We start from the raw sequence: 20,139 nt of genomic DNA, 5'->3' as shown, positions 1-20,139 counted from the left end.
AATACATAACACACTCATGCAAACAAACTTTTAGCATTTCTTTCTTTTCCTTTGGTCTGCTTCGCTCTCCATTTGGTTACTCTCCTTTCAGCCCTATATACCTGATACCCATGCTCTCTTTGAAAGGAGTAAAAGAGGTGGGGTGGGGGGTGGTTTGATGAATAATAGAGCAGCCTATTACTCTTCAGGCTGTGCATTATGTTCTCATTCACTCCCTAAATCGCTCCCAAGCTCTCCTTCGATCTCAAAACACACCCAAAAGTTGTCAGCCAGGAGAGTAGAGAATAGCATGAGGTGAATCGGGACAGGTTGGATCTGCTGAGATTGAGTAAAAGTGAATTAGAGGTGTTTACTATGGCAAGCACTACTACTTATTGTTCATATGTGGGTTTAGTGATTTGATCAAACCTCTAACCCTAAGTATTAAACTTTGGGGTTTTACTTGTCTTGCACCACATTGGAATCACATTGGAGAAAATCTTACAGACTTGGGGATGAGGTCTTTTGGCTTTCCACCCAGCAACCACTTAGCAATGCCCTAGCACCACTCATTACACTTTACCAACCGCATAGCAACCCCCTGGCAGGCAACCTATTGTGGCATTGACTTTGACATGGCAAAGCACCACTCATATTTTCTTCTGATATTTAAAAAATCGACTTGTTTCATGATTCCAAGGAAAATCCAGGGCGGGATTAGGAATGTTTAGTGCATGATGTCATTTAAGATTACAGCTAGCCGTACATTACAGCAGACTCCCTTTGAGAGAAAGCAGGGAATTTTAGTTGGCTTTGAGTGCAAGGCAGTCTGAGGCATAAATGTAACGTCTCCCATAAGCACAAGCAGCATGATAATTATCAGTCTTTGCAATAAGAGGTCCAAAAGCCATGTGTTTACTTAGCTATAGATTTGGGACAAATCTGTCATCAGAATTAAGTAAATGTGACAAAACTTGCCATTGCGGACATTTGGGAATGCCCTTTTTTAGCAAAAACAATTAACATTTTAAGTTTTAAAATTGCTGAAATATTTCTAATGGTCTCTGAAATAATTATATTTAACTTGTGTGTGTGTGTTTATATATAAAGAGAAGCTAAATGTAGTAATTTCACATTACATTATGAGCAAAATGTCTGTAGCCAAGTGGTGAAATTTTGTGAGATTTAGCTCTAGACATAAATTGGACGTGGCCCCTTCAAGAACCGGAGTTCTGCGACACCTGCTTCGACACTCTCTCGTGTTAGAGACGTGAGAACATATGTTGTGCAAGAGAGCTCCTGGTTTTGTTCATTGTTTGAGAATTCTTTGAGTAAATATACAATTTCAAACAAGATGCTTATAAATTAAATATGTGGTCAGGAGAGTCGTATGTTAAAATTGTTATGGATAATTTTTGAAGGATGCATATGGATTGCATGTGTGGAGTATGACAATGTTTTGTCACATGCGAGGAGGACTAGATATTTACATTTAGAATTAACCATATCTTATTTAATGATTTATATCCCAGAGTGTTTTCCAATTGAGTGAACATGTGTAATGAGAATACTATTGTTTTAAAATGTTATACATACAAGTCTATATATGTATAACAAGCAAAATGCTTGGAGTGATTTAAGCAAGTACATAAATGCATAAAATGCTGTGAATGCTACAAGCATGTATTAAGGTATGTATACTTAAGCATAGGGGTAGGCTAATTCCCTGTTTGTATTTTCATTTGACATTTGCCTCTACCGTATTTCATTGTACCATATTTCATTTTTTGTGTTTTCTTTATTCTTTTTTTGAAATAAAATACAGCCCCATCGACTGCTGTTTTTTTTATTTAATCTTTTTGTAAACAACCATCAGAATAAAACCCCAAAAGATATTTTTGTATCCGTGTGGTTTATTTACAACCCACCGGCTACATGGCAAAAGGTTTTAATGAGCTTTGTGTTTTGGGGTCAGATAAGGGCATCGACAATATTGTTTTGTCAATGTAAAAACAATAAAGTCCACATAAACGTAGTAATACCAGTGTGTGTGTGTGTGTGTGTGTGTGTGTGTGTGTGTGTGTGTGTGTGTGTGTGTGTGTGAGAGCCACAAACGATTGTGCTTCCATGTATGTCCCTTTGTAGAACTGGAGATGTTCTCTGTGTGTGTGTGTGTGTGTGTGTGTGTGTGTGTGTGTGTGTGTGTGTGTGTGTGTGTGTGTGTGTACATTATTGTGATGTCTTGACATCAGCAGATACTGTGATTTATCTTATTTCTGTGCTGCTCACTTAAGTTTATGTTGCAAACAAACATTAAGCAACATTACACACGATCTACTTCACCGGTACTGGAGCCAAAAGTCCAGCTCTGCTGACATTACTGTCTGAGAGAGAGAGCTTTATTTATAAGGAGAAATAAATTACTAGCAAGGAATTACTCCTGATACACCAATCAAATGACTATAGTGCAGGTGACACACACAGAATTACTATAGACCATAAGGTTGGCAGTGCAGAACCAATTGCATTTAGGGGATTGGATTGAATTGGAAGACTGGTGCTTAGCCCACTCAGCACACACACACACACATGGGTTGATATAGAGATGTCTAGGTGTATAGGGTTAGGGATTGATTATATATGTATAGGTGTAAAGTTAGGGGTTGATATAAAGTTGAATAGAGTTGGGGTTTATATGAATCGGTGTCTTATGTTAGGGTTAATAGAGGTGTGTATATATAGGTGTCTAGTATTAGGGGTTTATAGAAGTGTGTATATATAGGGTCTGTTACACAAAACTTAGATGTCTCCTGCCTACATAAGCAGCTGTCTTCTATGGCAGCGTCCTAACTGAAATGGAGCCTTAAAAGAGAGTGATTTGTAATGTTCTACATAGACGGCAGCTCCGCGCATCATTCAAATTGATTTCTCGCATGCAGTGCCCGAGATTCGAATCGCAACTGATTTCAATACAGGTGAAGCAAAAGAAACGTCTCGATCCTCTAGATAAATAAATATGCACAGGACATACATTTTGGGTAAAATAGTCCATTTTGTATCATATTAAAATGTTATTTATCTATACTTTTTTTAGAATTTAATGTTTTGTAAGTATATTTAGAATCAAAATGTATCTTGCTTTGCCTGCCATCTTGGATTTATTTTTCCACCAAACTTGTCATGGTGCATTCTGGGATCACCTACTCAGGGAAGGGTACACAATATGTACTCTGTGGTAAAGACGCTGGCTACCACCCCTGGAGTTTGCTAGTTCAAATCCCAGTGTGTGCTGAGTGACTCCAGCCAGGTCTCTTAAGCAACCAAATTGTCCAGGTTGCTAGGGAGGGTAGAGTCACATGAGTAGAGTAACCTCCTCATGATTGCTATAATGTGGTTCGTTCTCGGTGTGGCGTGTGGTGAGTTGAGCGTGGATGCCGCGGTGGATGGCGTGAAGCCTCCAAACGCACTATGTCTCCGTGGCAACGCGCTCAACAAGCCATGAGATAAGATGTGTGGGTTGATGATCTCAAACACGGAGGCAGCTGGGAGTCGTCCTCCGTCACCCGGCTTGAGGCGAATCACTACGCGAACACAAGGATTTAAAAAGCACATTGGGAATTGGGCATTCCAAATTGGGAGAAAAACTAAAGAAACCTAACTTTTGGAGCCTACGCTTCAGGAGCAGGCCTACTTCTTAAAATGCTGCCTCCAGAGGAAGCTTACAAGGTTTTGGACAGACCGATAGTTTTCTAGCATTAGGGGATGATATATAGGTGTGTATAGGGGTCTAGTGTTAGGGGTTTATATAGGTGTATTTATAGGTGTCTTGCATTGAGGGTTGATATACAGGAGGTGTATATTGGTGTGAAGTGTTAGAGGTTGATAAATATGTGTGTATATAGGTGTCTATCATTAGGGCTTGATATTTAGGTGTGTATTAGGTGTCTAGTTTTGGTGGTTTATATAACCACAGTGTTTGGTACTTTAATTCAACAAAGTGGCATTCATCTGATCATAAAGTATAAGTCAGGACATTACTGATGTAAAAACGGCACCATCACTATTTGAAAAAAGCCATTTTTGATCAAATCTAGACAGGCTCCATTTCCAGCAGCCAACTCTCCAACACCTTATCCTTGAGTAATCATGCTAAATTGCTCATTTGGTACTAGAAAATCACTTGCCATTATATCAAACACAATTGAAAGCTATTTGGTTAGTTAAATGAAGTTTAACATTGTCTTGTGTTTGTTTTGGAGTTGCCACAGTATGCAATAGACTGGCATGTCTTAAGGTCAATATTAGGTCATAAATGTCAAAAAAAAATAGCTTTCTCTAGAAGCTCGTCAGTAAATCATTGTTTTTAGGAATGAAGGTTTTACAATGCTTGAAATTGCAAAAAAAAAAAATTATAAAAAATTCCATACAAATGTGTACTCTACAGTCTTAAAAGTACAACTGGCTCTAACAAGGACAGAAAGAGATGTGGAAGGCCAGATGTACAACTAAACAAGAGGATAAGTACATCAGAGTCTCTAGTTTGAGAAATAGATGCCTCACATGTCCTCCGCTGACAGCTTCATTGAATTCTACCTGCTCAACCCCAGTTTCGAGAAGACTCCAGAGATGCAGGCCTTATGGGAAGAATTGCAAAAAAAAAGCCACTTTTGAAACAGAAAATCAAAAAGAAAAGGTTAGAGTGGGAAAAGAAACACAGACATTGGACAACAGATAATTGGAAAAGAGTGTTATGGATCTTAACCCCATTGAGCTTTTGTGGGATCAGCTAGACTGTAAGGTGTGTGAGAAGTGCCTGACAAGACAGTCACATCTATGGCAAGTGCATCAGGAAGTGTGGGGTGAAATATCACCTGAGTATCTGGAGAAACTGACAGCTTGAATGCCAAGAAACTGCAAAGCTGCCATTGCTGCACATGGAGGATTTTTTGATGAGAACTCTTTGAAGTAGTTCAAGAAGTTTTTTTCAATTTGTTATAGTCATTTTTCACATTATTAATGTCCTGACTATACATTGTGATCTCCAACTATTAGTGTAGAGGGAGAGTACAGTGATGTAGCCAATTCATATGTGTAGGGGATTATTAGGAGGCCATGATGGTTAGAAGTCAGTGGGGGAATTTGCCCAGGATGGTGCCTTTTTACAGCATAGCATCCCCGTTACTATACTGGGGTCTGTCTATTACTATACAGACTGCAAAGTGAGCACCCCGTGCTGGCCTCCCTAATACCTCTTCCAGCAACAACCTTTTTTTTCTACAGGAGGTCTCCTGTCCAGGTAATAGCTAGGCTCAACCCTGCTTGGCTTCAGTGGGTAACCAGGCGAGAGCTGCAGGGAGATGGGAAGCTGGCTAATATGTGTTATGGGTTGATTTATAGGTGTCTAGGGTTTTATATAAGTTTGTATATGTGTCTTGCTCTAGGGTACGAAATAGGTGTGTGTATTGGTGTCTAACATTAAGAGTTGAGATTAGGGCTGGGACGGTTACCGCATTACCGCAATACCGCGGTCACGTGACTCCAACCGCGGGTCTGAGCTTGTCACCGTCGTCACCGCAAAAAAACAAAAACAAAAAAAACATTGGCCTGCACATGTGTGCACGTTGTGTCTAATGACATGGATTCATTGATTCTAATGATATGGATTATGTCTAATGATATTAGCCTACATGGATTCAAGGTTTTCTAAACAAAACTTATCAAAATATGGAGCAAATCCGACCTTTCGCGAGTTGGGGAGCGCAATGTTCCATGACACATAATAACATTCCATTTGTATTAGAGATGCGCGGATGGGCTATTATTATTTAATCCGCAACCGCATCACAAAACTCATCTGTCCGCACCAACGTTTTTTGATAAATTTTCAAAACCGCATCCATGGCGCTGACTCTTTTAAGGTCTGAGCGATGCAAAGCGCTGCTGCCGTGAGGCTAGAAAGCTCTTGGCTGTTCTAGAAAGGAGACTGATCCTATGCAGCAAAGATATTTTAAAGGCTAAAGTCCCTAGTAGGCTATAGCCTATTGGCTATGTTGTATCCCCAGAATATCAGCAGTGAAGTCCGTTTCCGATTGGCGCACAGGGATAAAAATAAATAAATAAATAGTAGCGTACATCGGCAAACCTGACTACTAGGCTACTGTAGCCTAAAATTTTATCATTTTGTTTTGAATTTTGTTTAAAATGCATTTTAAGATTTCTATTTATTTCTCATGTCTGTGAGGCAGTAGGCCTAGCCGCCGAGTTTCGGTTCATTTATGAGAGAGCTCACGCGCAAGAGATCGCATCGGCGCTTCCACGTCCTGCTGCTGATTATATGTCTGCTATATTTGCTTCTTATTTATTAATTCCAGGCAATTAGTTAATGAAACAGTGATTAAAATTAAGATACAATTTATACAAAACGAAATTTTAAGTTAAAGAAAGGCTTTCTACAAAACAAAACTTAATAAAGTGGTCAAAATCATGTCTGACCCATCTTCAATGCGAATGTATCTGAGAATAATCTTAAATAAGGAAATCTATACAGTGATTAGTTCATGCCAAATTACTGCTTGATGAAAATTGGACTATTTAAAATTGTGCTCGTTTTTTTTCTTCGGATGTAGGTGACAATATTTAAAGTCTGTCTATCAAAAGCGATTTCTGATGTGTGCGCCAAAGTCTGTCGGTGTGGGGGGACTTCTCTGATCCAATGTAATGTATTTAATGCGGTTTACCGCTATACCGCGGTAATATCTTGCTTTTCAACCGCGGTTAGAAAAAATCCATACCGCCCCAGCCCTAGTTGAGATATAGGTGTATATATAGTTGTCTAGCATTAGGGGCACATCCAGGATCTCTTGTACTGTGCACAACTAGGCATAAACCACAAGATAAAGAAGTGATCTATACTAACACCAGAGAGCTGAAGTCTGTTTATGACAGAACGGAATAAGGATTTGAAACATCTCTTTTTGAGATTTTTATGATTGTAATATTCACTATTATCAGCGTAATTTACCAGTTACCAGTCATTCCTGTGATCACCATTATTTTGTTTCACCAGAGCCCTGTTAGGCTTTATTAAAGAACTAGAAAGCCTCTTACAGGAGAAAAAACTTCTAAAATTTCCAGTGCATACAGTATCTTTAAACACAACCAAACTGACTCAACTTTCACTTGCCTTGGATGTCTAGTGGCATACAGTAGACACTGGTATTATAGACAAATGGGATTCTTATATCCCTTTCTGACTGCAGTCTAACAGGACAAACTACCAAATAGAAGTGAGTCTATTGATCTGAGATTCAGAGCCCATCTTAGACCACTCAGCACTTAGAAATGCAAACAGAGCTGCAGTAGAGCCACAGGCCCAGAGTAGATCAATGAAATCAACAACACCGAGGCTGTACTCAGGATTTCTTACAGGCCATTCCGGTTAGTCAACTTCCAGAATGTTCCATTTACAGATTCATTTTGATTCATTCCAGTGAGTTGAACTTTTAATTATCACTTACCAAATAGATTAATTCAGATTTGTTTACTGAATCATTTATCATTTGATCATAATTACAGCTTCAGGCCACGTCCTCTCTAATATGTTTTCAATTAAAAACACACAAATTTAGCTATGTTTACATTTCTCATCAACACTTGAACTGCCTTTTCATCTGACTAAAACAGGGACTTTTGAAAATGCTCTCCATAACCGCATACTTTGGAAAACAATGTTTTAAAACCGAAAATGAATGTTTCAAACTCAAAGACAGAATCGTTCATGACCCAAACTCCAATAGTTCACTCTCTCTTCCATTGCTGTAAACCTGAATAATCCCTTCCCCCTCAAATAGGGTCCAAGAGAGACCCTCCCATCCACTGTTCCACATAAAAAAGAACGATGCTATTGTCTCTCTCCTCTCCCAGGGGACTAAGAAAGTAAGACAAGCACATGTTCCTTAAACCAACACTTCAGGGGGGGTCTCAACGATAATACCCCCTCAATCGAACGATGCACGTAGATCTAATCTAAACCGACACACTGTGAGGTGTCTAATAGATTATGCAGGAGTGTTTGAGGGATGCTGCCCCTTTCTTGCATCGCAGATAGAGTCGCCTGGTTGCTGGAGGTTTGATAGGATCTAAACTGAAGTCTTATGGCTCCCCTGAAGTGTGTACTTTCTGTTACCTGTGTTGTTGTTTTTGTAATGACATATTCATGTGGTAGCATCTGCAGGGGAAATATATAAAAATGTCGGTATGGTTTTGCAGAAGTTTGGGGACATGTCAGTAGTTCTCAACTGGTGGGTCATGACCCTAAAATGGGTTGCAGAACGGTTCAGATAGGGTTGCGGACAGCAATGGAAAAAAACCCAATGCTAATTGTGACTAATTAAAGTACAACTGGCTGTATAATTGTTCATTGTGAGTATAGCATAAAATAAGTAGACTTTTAAAATGGAGAAGAAAACTATTTCCAAATGTTTTACTGTTGAAGGTGTTCGTCCAATAAAACTCTACGGGATTTTGTGCAAGCTCATGTCGCTTAGTTGAAGCTAGCCTAATTTGGGAGATGCCAAAATCGACCAAATGCCTTCATTGTTGAAACCCAGAAATAACACTCTTTTGGGTCACCAGTCTGATATCAAATTTGGATCCTGTAGCAAAACCATTCAAGAACTACCGTGTTAGGATCCATTAACACAGAATGCATTTGTTTTTCAATCTGTGCTGTTTCTAAATAGTTTTCCTATATCTTTTACCATTGCACCCCATCTCTCTTTTCTTTGTCTTGTGTAGGAATGGTACATTTTTATATGCTGTGCCAAGATCAGAAACTTAAAATATCTCTCGAGACAGCTGTGTGCAATGCAATGTGTCTAGCTTTTTGTTTTAGTGCAAGGACTCGTTTGGTGTGAACAGCCCCTTAGACCTTCTTGTGCATGTTTGTGTATGACCGATAGAGAGAGAGAGAGAGAGCCAGTGATACAGGAATGATGGATGAAGTGTCCCTCCCTATTCGAGAGGGTCTGTCTCAATCCATCCTTCATTTGGTGTTGCCATGAGCACCACTAGGACAAAAATGGATGTTGGGGTGGACAGGTCACCCTTTTTTACCCTTTATGCAACGCTAATTAAAACACAGCTGTTTATCGTTTGAGGTCAGAAAGCAGAAAAACAAATCAATCAATATTTTGGGTTAAAATGTATTTGATATGGGACTAATTCAGCATTTATGGTGACTAATACTTTAAATTTTTACTATTGTAAGCACTGGACCCTGAGGAACCCCAGTAAGTAGCTGATGTGACTTGGACACCTCACCTCTCCAGGCTACCTTGAAAGACCTACCTGAGAGATAGGACTTGAACCAGCCAAGCACAGTTCTTGTGATTCCCAGAGCAATGAGCGTGGTTGAATAAGGACGGTTGATCTTGGTCCAGCTCTCGCCTCTCTCAGAGACTCAGTGACCGATATCAGGACAGTCTCTGTAAAATGTCCGCTTTTGAAACCTGCCTGATTGTCATCCAGCAGCTTGTTCTGTGAGAGATAGGGAGAGATCTAATTGAAAACTACCCTTTTGAGTATTTTCGCCATGAATGGGATGAGAGAGACTGGTCTGTAATTTAATATTGTAGTTTAACACTGGCTGCACTGCAGTACTCTGCTGACCCCAATCTTATCTCTCCATCTTTCTTTACTTTGACTGGAGTGGTGTGGATTTAAGGCATATTTAAGCAGAAATAATTGAACTTTTTGTACTTAATACTCCTGCTGTTTATTTCTGTGTAAATTGGCAGTGTTTGCTTCATTACCATCTGCTGAAGTGGGATTCTGGCCACAGCGGCATCATGCCTCTGGGGAGTGGATGAATGCTGTGATTCCTTTCCACATACAAACACACACCTTATCCCACACTAACAACTCACATTTTTGGACATGTAACATGAAACGTGAAATTGGTTTTTATTGTGTAATAAAAACAAAGGTACATATTCCTATAGCCGAATATGTTAATATGCCATTTTTGCTTCCAGATGTCAGAAGACAATATGTTTGGAACATTTGTCATGATGGCTGGTCATTTTTTGTCATTAATATCATAATCAATACAATCATGCTGTATTAATTACTATTCAAAATGTTTGAAATGTGCTTTTTACTTGATCTCCGTTACTATACTCTTTTAGGAAGAGAAACAAAAAAAAATTGAGTGCAGTATTTCTGCATGTCTTAGGAATAATTCTGTATATTTAGTATCTGGTGGACTGTGCCTTTTATAATATATGATAAAATATACACTTGAAGTCTCTGCCTCACCCCGCCTTCCAGGGATAAACTCATTAGCATATACACAACCCCCCTGCTGACTATTGCCTCTGTGTTATGATCATCTCTCTTGTTTTTTTTATAGATGTCTGGTTGTGCCCAAACGCGCGCACACACACGCGTTGCATATTTCAACACCATGTTTGTCTGCTGCTAATATGAAATGTGCATTTCATCTTTGAACGTGTAATTATTTAGTCTGGAGGGCGTGTGTGCACTTTTATATGCATGTATGCTGAGCTCCAGCAAACAGGTTGGCACTATACCCATTTTAACTTGGAGTGGGAGAGAATTTCCTCCTGGGCAGATGTGAACTGTCATGTCCTGCTGGGTTTTAATGTTTTTTTTTTTTTGTTTAAAGCCGAATCTCCAGGGAATGACAGACTGACAGAGGTTTGACACCACAGAGCCCTGAGTATGTTCTTCTGTGTCAAATATTCTGTATATGCCATGGAGAATTCTTCCAGTTTTAAAAATGTTATAATTATATAGCTGTTCCACTATTATGTAGTTTAAAATATGGCTGTCGGTTACATGAGAAATAACAGGTTAAAAAATGAAAGCAATTTTTCATGCCCCCTGACCCGCATGTAAACTCTGTAATAAAAGTACAGAAATGAAGGTTTGAAGCATCATCTGCAGATACCACATAAATGAATGGGAAGAGCTGTAAACTGATGCAACCTGACTCAAAATTGTTTCAACTTCTTTTATTTTGAAACTGCGTCCTAAAAATGATGCATTCATGACATTGAAAACCAGTGATACGCTTCAAAATCATTTGTCTGACACATATGTACATAGACCGACAATTAAAAATAGCACACATGGAACACATTAACGTGTCCTGTGACAATTGATGAACTCAACTGCAAAATGAATTGCTGTTGACTGTAGGCTTGATTAATGATACATATATTGACTTCTAAAGCCACTTTTTTATTGTCTAATCCAAGCTTTACTCGTCTGCTACAATAATGCAATATATTTTAGTTTGAATATCTAAAATATTATACTTATTAAGTGCCCTACATATAACATTTTTAATTATTTGAATTATTATGTATGATTTATATTGAGTTATCTTCATTTGGGGCCTTTCTCAGCAAATATTCATTTACGATTAATTGCGATTAATTAATTGTCATGTAATTTGATAAAAAAAGTAATCGATTGATCGATTGACAGTAAAAGGGTCCATTTTGATTCATCTTCTCTTCAAAAAGTCTACAGGTTGCAAGTCTCTTTCTCATAATATCTGTGAATGCTATGGGTGGGTAAAAACATTTTCCGATTAATCGTGATCATTTCATTGATGATCTCGATATCGATTCTTAATTCCAAAGATTGATCTTTTACTCTATGTGCAACCCTGTACTACAATGTGAGGGAATCACTTGCATTTGCAACCAAATTTCATGCTATGTGTCTAAAGTGAATATATTTGGCAACTGTCTGGTAAATGTTTCTATTACACTCACCAGTAATTGTGTAGTTTAGTTGTAAAGTGTTCAGCAGCGAGACCTTTCACAGCGTGTTGAGAGCAAAAGTTGTGCTGTGTAATGTGTGTTCAAGACGAGATCCTCGCAAACCGTTTGTCATTGAATACTGTCTCTTTTAATACCCTTTCTGTTCTTTACATTCAGTTATTGATCAAAAACAACTATGAAAAACATTCAATTCTAATTATGCATCATGCAGCCATTCGAGTCCTCTCTAGTTAACATGCGCTCATTTAAAGGTGTTGTTTACAATAATGCTGTTTTTTGTTAAAGAGACAGTACTGGTTTTAGCACGTGTTCAACAAATCAATGCAAATATTTGTAATTAGTACAAATTATGCAATTTAACAATAAATATGTAACAAAAATAATATATGAAATATAATGTCTTATTTATTGATTTGTTTTATATTATGTAATCAAAAGGGACATTATAACTGAAATAAACCGATATGAATCGATATTTAATCGAATTGAGAGTTTGTGAATCAGAATCGAATTGAATCTGGAAATCTGTATCAATACCCGGCTCTAGTGAATGCACTTTCAGAGTTGATGAATCGAAAGAGGTCTGATATGGATTCAGGTCCCAGTGGTCCAGGTCTTGTTATGAAACAGATCTATCATCTCCGTGAGCCTGTCACTGTGTGTCAGAGCAGAATGTGTGTAGATCAGACAGAGCGAGTGCTCAGAAGTTCAAATGAGGTTCTTTGAGGTGCAAAGCAGGACATGTGTTGGAAATCTGAATACATGCACTGGACGAAAGAAGAGACAGGTTTATTTCATTTATATGGAATGTCTTTGTTGGAAGAGAATTTGCGGGAAAAGCCGAATCTCCAGGGAATGACAGACTGACAGAGGTTTGACACCACAGAGCCCTGAGTATGTTCTTCTGTGTCAAATATTCTGTATGCATACGTTGACATAGAAAAACTATTTAGAAACAGCACAGATTGAAGTACAAAAGCATTCTGTGTTAGCAATTTATCATACCCCCTGACCCGCATGTAAATTCCGTAATAAAAGTACAGAAATGAAGGTTTGAATATGACATGGAGAATTCTTCCAGTTTTAAAAATGTTATAATTATATAGCTGTTCCACTATTATGTAGTTTAAAATATGGCTGTCGGTTACATGAGAAATAACAGGTTAAAAAATGAAAGCAATTTTTCATGCCCCCTGACCCACATGTAAACTCTGTAATAAAAGTACAGAAATGAAGGTTTGAAGCATCATCTGCAGATACCACATAAATGAATGGGAAGAGCTGTAAACACCTACATGATGCAAAATTGTCGGGACACAATTTTCCAAGTTTCAACTAATTTTATGTTGACACTACGTCCTAAAAACAATGCATTGATGACATTGAAAACCAGTGAGACACTTAAAGCATTTTTTAATTGTCCAATCCAAGCTTTACTCGTCTGCTATAATAATGCATACATTTTAGTTTCAAAATCTAAATTATTATATTTATTAATTGCCCTACATATTAAATGAAAAATTATTTGCATTATTATGTATGATTTATATTGAGTTATCTTCATTTGGGGCCTTTCTCAGCAAATATTTGTTTACGATTAATTGCGATTTAATTGCGATTAATGAATTGTCATGGAATTAAAAAAAAAAAAAAAACATTGATCGATTGACAGTAAAAGGGTCTTCTCTTCAAAAAGACTACAGGTTGCAAGTCTCTTTCTCATGATGTCTGTGAATGCTATGGGTGAATAAAAACATTGTTTTTCCGATTCCATGCTGTTCACTTTGATCTATCATTAACACACAAAAAACAAACTTTCTCTTCTTAATAGAGCTGCGTATTGCTGATTTTCTTTATGATAAGATAAACACAGTGAACATGACACATATATTATGATTCACTACGTTGTGAGCCATCACGTTATAATCTAGCTGATGCAAAACGCACTCTAGTGATTAGCGTCCCCGCACCAGAGTGTACATCAGCCGAGAGAAGATTCAATCTCTTCTCTGATCACTTCACGCAACTCATAGACGTGGCGCTTGACCGCATAGAGAATTGCCAGTTTCTGAGTTTATTTTCATAACCCGCTTCCTTATTATTTGAACATTAATGAAAGATGCTTTAAAGATATAATGCTGGGGTGTTTCATTGTGAAACGGAATGTCGCACAAAAATAGCTTTATCTCGATTATCTTACTTTCATAATCGTTGGAAGCCAAAATCGTAATTGAAAATAAAATTTGATTAACCTCCCAGCCCTAGTACACCCTCTTTCATATCCCTGGTTAGTAGAATGTTCTTAACACCAGCTTGGACACGGGATCAAACAGCATGTGTGCTAATTCTGTCATGGCATGGCTTCACTGCGGCCTTGAGCTGCGGGTTTGATAAAGGCTGTTTCTCCACAGACATGCGGCTTGAAGTGCACATGTCAGAGAAACCACTTCAGAAAGCGTTTCCCAAAAACTAGCAGGGGACTCAAAAAAATGTCATTATACCAGCATTCAATTGCCGTGAGTTTGGAATATTCCAAAAACCTACATGTCTGTCGAGCATGGCCCAGAATTTAAATAAATCTTTTCTGCAAGGGCGGACCCCCCCATATTGGAGTTCCATGTAAGTATCGTAGGCTCTATTTTCGTAAGCGCAGCGCTACGTGCAAAGACTGTGCGTTACATCTTATCCAATTTTCATGAGAGTGCGTATTCTAAGCGCAATTTTCGTGCCAGTGCAAAGCGCATATGGTTTTGAGTAGGAGTGTTTGCGCTATCTGCAGGGATGCATTACCGACCGGGCCAATGCGGCCAGTGCCCAGGGGCCTTTGACTACCAGGGGGCCCAAGGGGTTTAAGGTTTCACGATCCCCCCCCCGCACGAAAACCCATCAACATTGAAAATGAAGTCCATTAGTGCTGTTGGTTAGTTATTTAGTTCATTTGTATAGTTTTTAAGTTTGGTTAGGTAGTAATTTCTGGGTTTTTGTTAGCTTGGTTGGTTGGTCCATCAGTTGATTGGTTCGGTTTGTTTAGTTATTATATAGGTAGTTATTAAGTTCTGTTGTTTAGTTGGTTAGTTAATTATTTAGTTTGTTTGGCTAGTTGGTTGGTTGTTCAGTTGGTCAGTTATTTAGTTTGGTTGGTTGGTGAGTAACTTAGTTTGGTCAATTAGTTTGGATGGTTATTTAGTTCAGTTGGCTATTTATTTAGTTTGGTTAGTTATTGTGGTTGGTCAGTTGGTTTGGTTTGATAGTTATTTAGCTGGTTAGTGAGTTAGTAATTTGGTTATGTGAGTTGGTTATTTAGTTTGGTTGGTTAGTTAGGTTGATTGGTTGGTCAATAGGTTTGTTAATATGTTTAGTTGCTTAGTTAGGTTGGTTGGTTGGTTAGTTTTTGTTTAGTTAATTAGGTAGATTTTTTTTTCTCCAGGATATGACCCATGTTAAAGTTGAAAAGACAGCAACAGAGACAGTAAAAAGAGTTCTGAGAGACAAAACGACATGTCAGAGAGGCAGTTTAGGAGAAAGTTCCGGTGACTAAAGCTGAATGTTTTAAGTGTGTATTGGAGTGTGTTTGGTCTTATTCACTCTTTTATGTTTACCATGGCCTCCTGTGGATGGATTTCTCCATGCGGTCTACAAACAGTGAGTCATCAACAGGCTGCTGCTTTACAAGACATGACCAACCACAAATGAGCAGTCATGCCACACTGATGTCCGATGTCTTGCCAGTACGTCACAGCTGTGCTGAAGCAGCTCAGGAAAATCATCAGACTTTATCATGTAATTTAAGAATGAATGACCTCATAAACAGACGTTTGAGTCAGAGGTACAACTTCCTGTCACAGTATATTGAAGGGTTGGTTGCTTGGATCTTTATGTGGTTGTTTTCATGGCACAGAACTTTGTTCTTGTCTTTCCTCTTTAGACTGTGAAGGACTATGGGAACACAAAAGTGTTACTGTGAATGAGGCCCTTTGTTCACTCTAATAAGAAGCACCTGAAGTTGGTTAGAAGCTTGTGTGATGGTCAAACTGCACTTTAGGTCAATTGAATTACTGTAGACAGACCAAAGTCCCACAGACTATATTTCCTCATTCTTGTTGGTTCACTGATCTTTGTATTAAAATGGGTGTTTTGGAGACTTAAATGTAATAAAAAAAAGAAGTGTGTGTGTGTGTGTGTGTGTGTGTGTGTGTGTGTGTGAGCGTGTATTTATCACTTTGTGGGGACCAAATGTCCCCATAAGGATAGTAAAACCCGAAATATTTGACCTTGTGGGGACATTTTGTCAGTCCCCATGAGGAAAACAGCTTATAAATCATACTAAATGATGTTTTTTGAAAATGTAAAAATGCAGAAAGTTTTCTGTGAGGGTTAGGTTTAGGGGTAGGGTTAGGTTTAGGGGATAGAATATAAAGTTTGTACAGTATAAAAACCATTATGTCTATGGAAAGTCCCCATAAAACATGGAAACACAACATGTGTGTGTGTGTGTGTGTGTGTGTGTGTGTGTGTGTGTGTGTGTGTTTAAAGCGGTAGTGTAGCGGTTAGCGCGCTACAATCCTGGCGACCTGGGTTCAATTCCCGCTCATGGTCAACACCAGTGACGATTATCTGAACCGGTCCCGGGCCTCCCCTAGGTCGACTCAGCCTAAAATGAGTACCTGGTGTGGTGTGTAAACATTGCGACTGGGGAGACAAAGGTGGTCGGGCATGGTGCTGGCCACCCACCCCCTCGTGTACCGTTCCGGCCTTCATAGGTGCTCGCTAACAGCACTTGCCCCTACAGTCTGTTAAGGCAAAATGGGGGATCTTTGTGTGATTAAAGAGACCAGTGTGATGACAGGGCTCTACTAGAAGTGTCTGAAATGTGAGTCCACATGGCTTTGTGTGTGCTTTTGAGTCAGCTTTGTGTGTTTGTGTGTTTGAGGGGGGGGGTTTCACACATCCAGATAGACACTGCATTCACTCAACAAACCCTGTCTGTCTTTCACCAGCTGTGTGTTTTGAACTATAGTGTGACTTTAATATTCTTGTGTCGTCTTAACAGTTTGTTTGTTTGCCCTGTTGCCTTATGTTGGCCGTTTGCAAAGTGCTCAAGTGTGTGCATGGGTATTACGGTTTTCTATTTGTTTTGTCTGTTTTTGTGTATGTGTGATTGTGTGTGTGTGTGTGCGCACTTCTCAGTCTCCGCTATCATGTTACACCATTCATGGTGTGTCACTCACATCAAACTCACCTGTGACATCACATCACAACCTCTTAAAACCAGCAGCACACACACTGTCTCTCTCACACACAAAGTCAGGATTTGGAAACTTTTTCTCATTGGAATTCTGTCAATGTGCAGAGAAGAGATTGGTAAAAGCAAGTATTTATTTTAGGCTACAAGAAAGCTAGACATTGGTTTTATAGGGACAGTGTTTTCCACATGAATGATCTGTGAAAGAATCTAAAGTGGGTGTGTGTTTTATTGAACAGATTTTGTAAATCTTGTCTATATGTCCAGGCTGGTCTGTTTCCAGGGTTGTTCGTGTGTTCATTGCTCATATTTGTTCTGACGATTTGTTATCTTTGTGTCTTGGTTGGATTGTTTTCACACACACCTATACAAGCCAAAAATAATACAGCCTTGTCAGTCTTACGTAATGCTGGTACATTGAGGTGGTACAGAGCTGTCAGAGCTGCTGTGCTGAATCATCTTTGGGTCATGCTTTGGATAAACAGTGATGTTTGAAGTATCACTATAATTTGTGTTCATACTTGGTGTTTGGGATCGTTCTAAATGTCCAACCCTTAATATTATACTCTAACACAGAACTTATACAACATTGTTTGTTCGACGTATGTCTCTATGATATTCTGGTCCTTAGATATGTCTGGAATCCTGCTGTCGGTTTCCCATTTTATCATGAAAATGGTAAATCTGATCACTTTAGAAAGTTGTAGCACATTACTCCTCAACAAGTTGCATGATTTGAGGTATCATTCATGTCTGTAGCACAAACGGTGTGGGATGAGTTATGCGTCGAACTTTAATACTTGGATAATCCCAAACCCCAATAGAAAAAGTAATGGTAGTTTTGGTAAGCTTGACCTAAAGTGCACACTCCATTTACAAGTCTTTCAATATATTATTAGAATGACCACCTTTGTTTATTGGCCAATCGGGCACAGTTACTGCAGAATGGGCAAATGTCACACAATTGCCTGGCCTTTTTTTAACAATAAATTGTATACCTTGATGTTATCGGTATATAGCATGCTTATGTTGAAGCTATCAGACAATGTCATTTCAACTTAATTTTTCAAAAATTGTTTTTAAGTGTAATATAATGCTGAAGTGGTACACAACCGTTGAATCCTGAAGAGAAATATCCATCAATCAGATAATTGCGGCTAACATAGCACAGAAAACAAGCTCAGCAGAAATCGCCCACTCCCACTACGCATTGTCAATGACTTGAGTTAAAGCGATAGTTCACCCTAAAATGAAAATTCTCTCATCATTTACTCACCATCATGATATCTCAGGTGTGTATGACTTTCTTTCTTCAGCAAAACACATCTGAAGAAAAACAGAAAAATATCTCTCAGTAGGTCCTTAAAATCCAAATGGATGGTGATCAGACTTTTGAATCTACAAAAATCACAGACAGTTAGCATAAACATCATCCATACGACTCCAGCGGTTAAATTAATGTCTTCTAAAAGATCAGTATTTAAGTACTTTTCAGCTATAATCCATCATGTAAGCTTCACGAGTAAGCGCTGAGTTTGCGTGGTCTCTCGTGTGACGTATTCTTGTTGCCATGATTTGGACGTAATCTCATGTTCTTCTCTTGGTTGAGACATCCAGGATAAGCACTAAGAAACAGATACAAATACAGATCAAATCCAACAAAATTTCTGTATGGCTTTCCTCCTCAGTTGTAAATAGCACTACTCTTCCCTCTATGACTCACGTGCGTCAGTTCTCACGTGAACTCAACGCGATTACACGCGCAAACCGCTGCTGACCATTTTTCGCACCAAAAGCAATCATGTCATTTTATAAGACATTAATTTAACAGCTGGAGTCTTATGGAGGACATTTATGCTGACAATCTGTTGTTTTTGGAGCTTCAAAAGTCAGATCCCCATCCACTTGCATTTTAAGGACCTACTGAGATCCAGAGACCTACTGACGTCATCCACACCTGGGATACCATGGGGTGAGTAAATGATGAGAGAATTTCCATTTTTGGGTGAACTAAGCCTTTAATGACTAAAGTTTGTCTCCTTACACTCTCAAACTACTTGTATATTTGCAAATATGTGGAGATTTTGAAATAAAATGAAAATAAAATATATTGTTTCTATACAACAACTTTAAATCTATAGTTTTCCATATTTTTTAATTCTATCATGTCATTCGCGGAATTGGAGTTCATTCCCTCATATAAGACGTTAAGTACACAGACTTGTAGCTTTGTCTTTTTATTCTATTTTTAAATAACGTTTTGCTTCAAATCAAACTTTGTAATGTTGTGATTCACCTTGCAGCTGGTTGGTTTGGTTAATGGCTTAGAATGAAATGCCTGTGGAACATTTTTATGGGAAAACTACTTCAGGATGCAAGACGGCTGAAAAAGTGTGCAAGCACTGTTGTGCCCTCTGCTTTCATTCTACATGATCAACCCCTCCTCTTTTCACTAACTCTGATTGGCTGTGTGTTTCAGATTTAGCCACGACCACAGCTGAAGATGTCAGACAATGGGGAAGTAGAAGACAAGCCACCGGCTCCGCCTATGAGAAACACCAGCACCATGATTGGCTCGTCGAGTAAAGACTCAGGCCCCCTCAACCACGGCTCTAAACCATTACCGCCCAACCCAGAGGACAAGAGACGAAAAGAAGGATTTATTCGATCGATACTCACAGGAGGAGGAGACAAGAGTGAGTGACTGTTTTCTACAAGATGAGGAGTCTTCCTCAAGGGCCCAAAGCATGAGGACCCAGAAAGCCAATCCTCCAAATTTCCCTTTTTTTGTCTCATTGGAGAAAGTTGTACACTAAAAGTGTATTTATTTAATTGATTAATTCCACAGACTAGATCTTGATATAGAAATTTAAATCTGCCCAACAATCATATAAAATCATTAAAAAAAAAAATACAGTAGCTAATACAGTCAAATACAGTCACAAATGACTCTGATTGGTCCATCCTGACCAGCGCTGAGAAAAGTAACGGGTCACATGGGACATCGCCGTCTATGTGCTACTTCAGTAATGGTCTGGTCAATAATTTACCCCTGGTAATCTTTAAAAGGATTGTTCACCAAAAAATTGCAATTTTTTATCA

The 20,139-nt window shown here is 38.7% G+C and overlaps 1 protein-coding gene across 2 annotated transcripts in view; it reads left to right on the top strand.

The window, feature by feature from the left end:
- Positions 1 to 20,139, top strand: part of LOC127622703 (serine/threonine-protein kinase PAK 1-like) — a 54,149-nt gene that overhangs the window by 9,252 nt on the left and 24,758 nt on the right. For both annotated transcript variants that reach the window (XM_052096749.1, XM_052096751.1), the window contains exon 2: positions 19,517 to 19,733. In XM_052096749.1, coding sequence (XP_051952709.1) covers positions 19,541 to 19,733 — 193 coding nt within the window. In that variant the 5' untranslated portion in view covers positions 19,517 to 19,540. The remainder of the gene's footprint in view (positions 1 to 19,516; positions 19,734 to 20,139) is intronic.

Source organism: Xyrauchen texanus, chromosome 29 (assembly GCF_025860055.1).
Source record: "Xyrauchen texanus isolate HMW12.3.18 chromosome 29, RBS_HiC_50CHRs, whole genome shotgun sequence".
In the NCBI taxonomy this organism is placed as follows: Eukaryota; Metazoa; Chordata; class Actinopteri; order Cypriniformes; family Catostomidae; genus Xyrauchen; species Xyrauchen texanus.
This window is presented reverse-complemented; position numbering and strand designations above follow the sequence as displayed.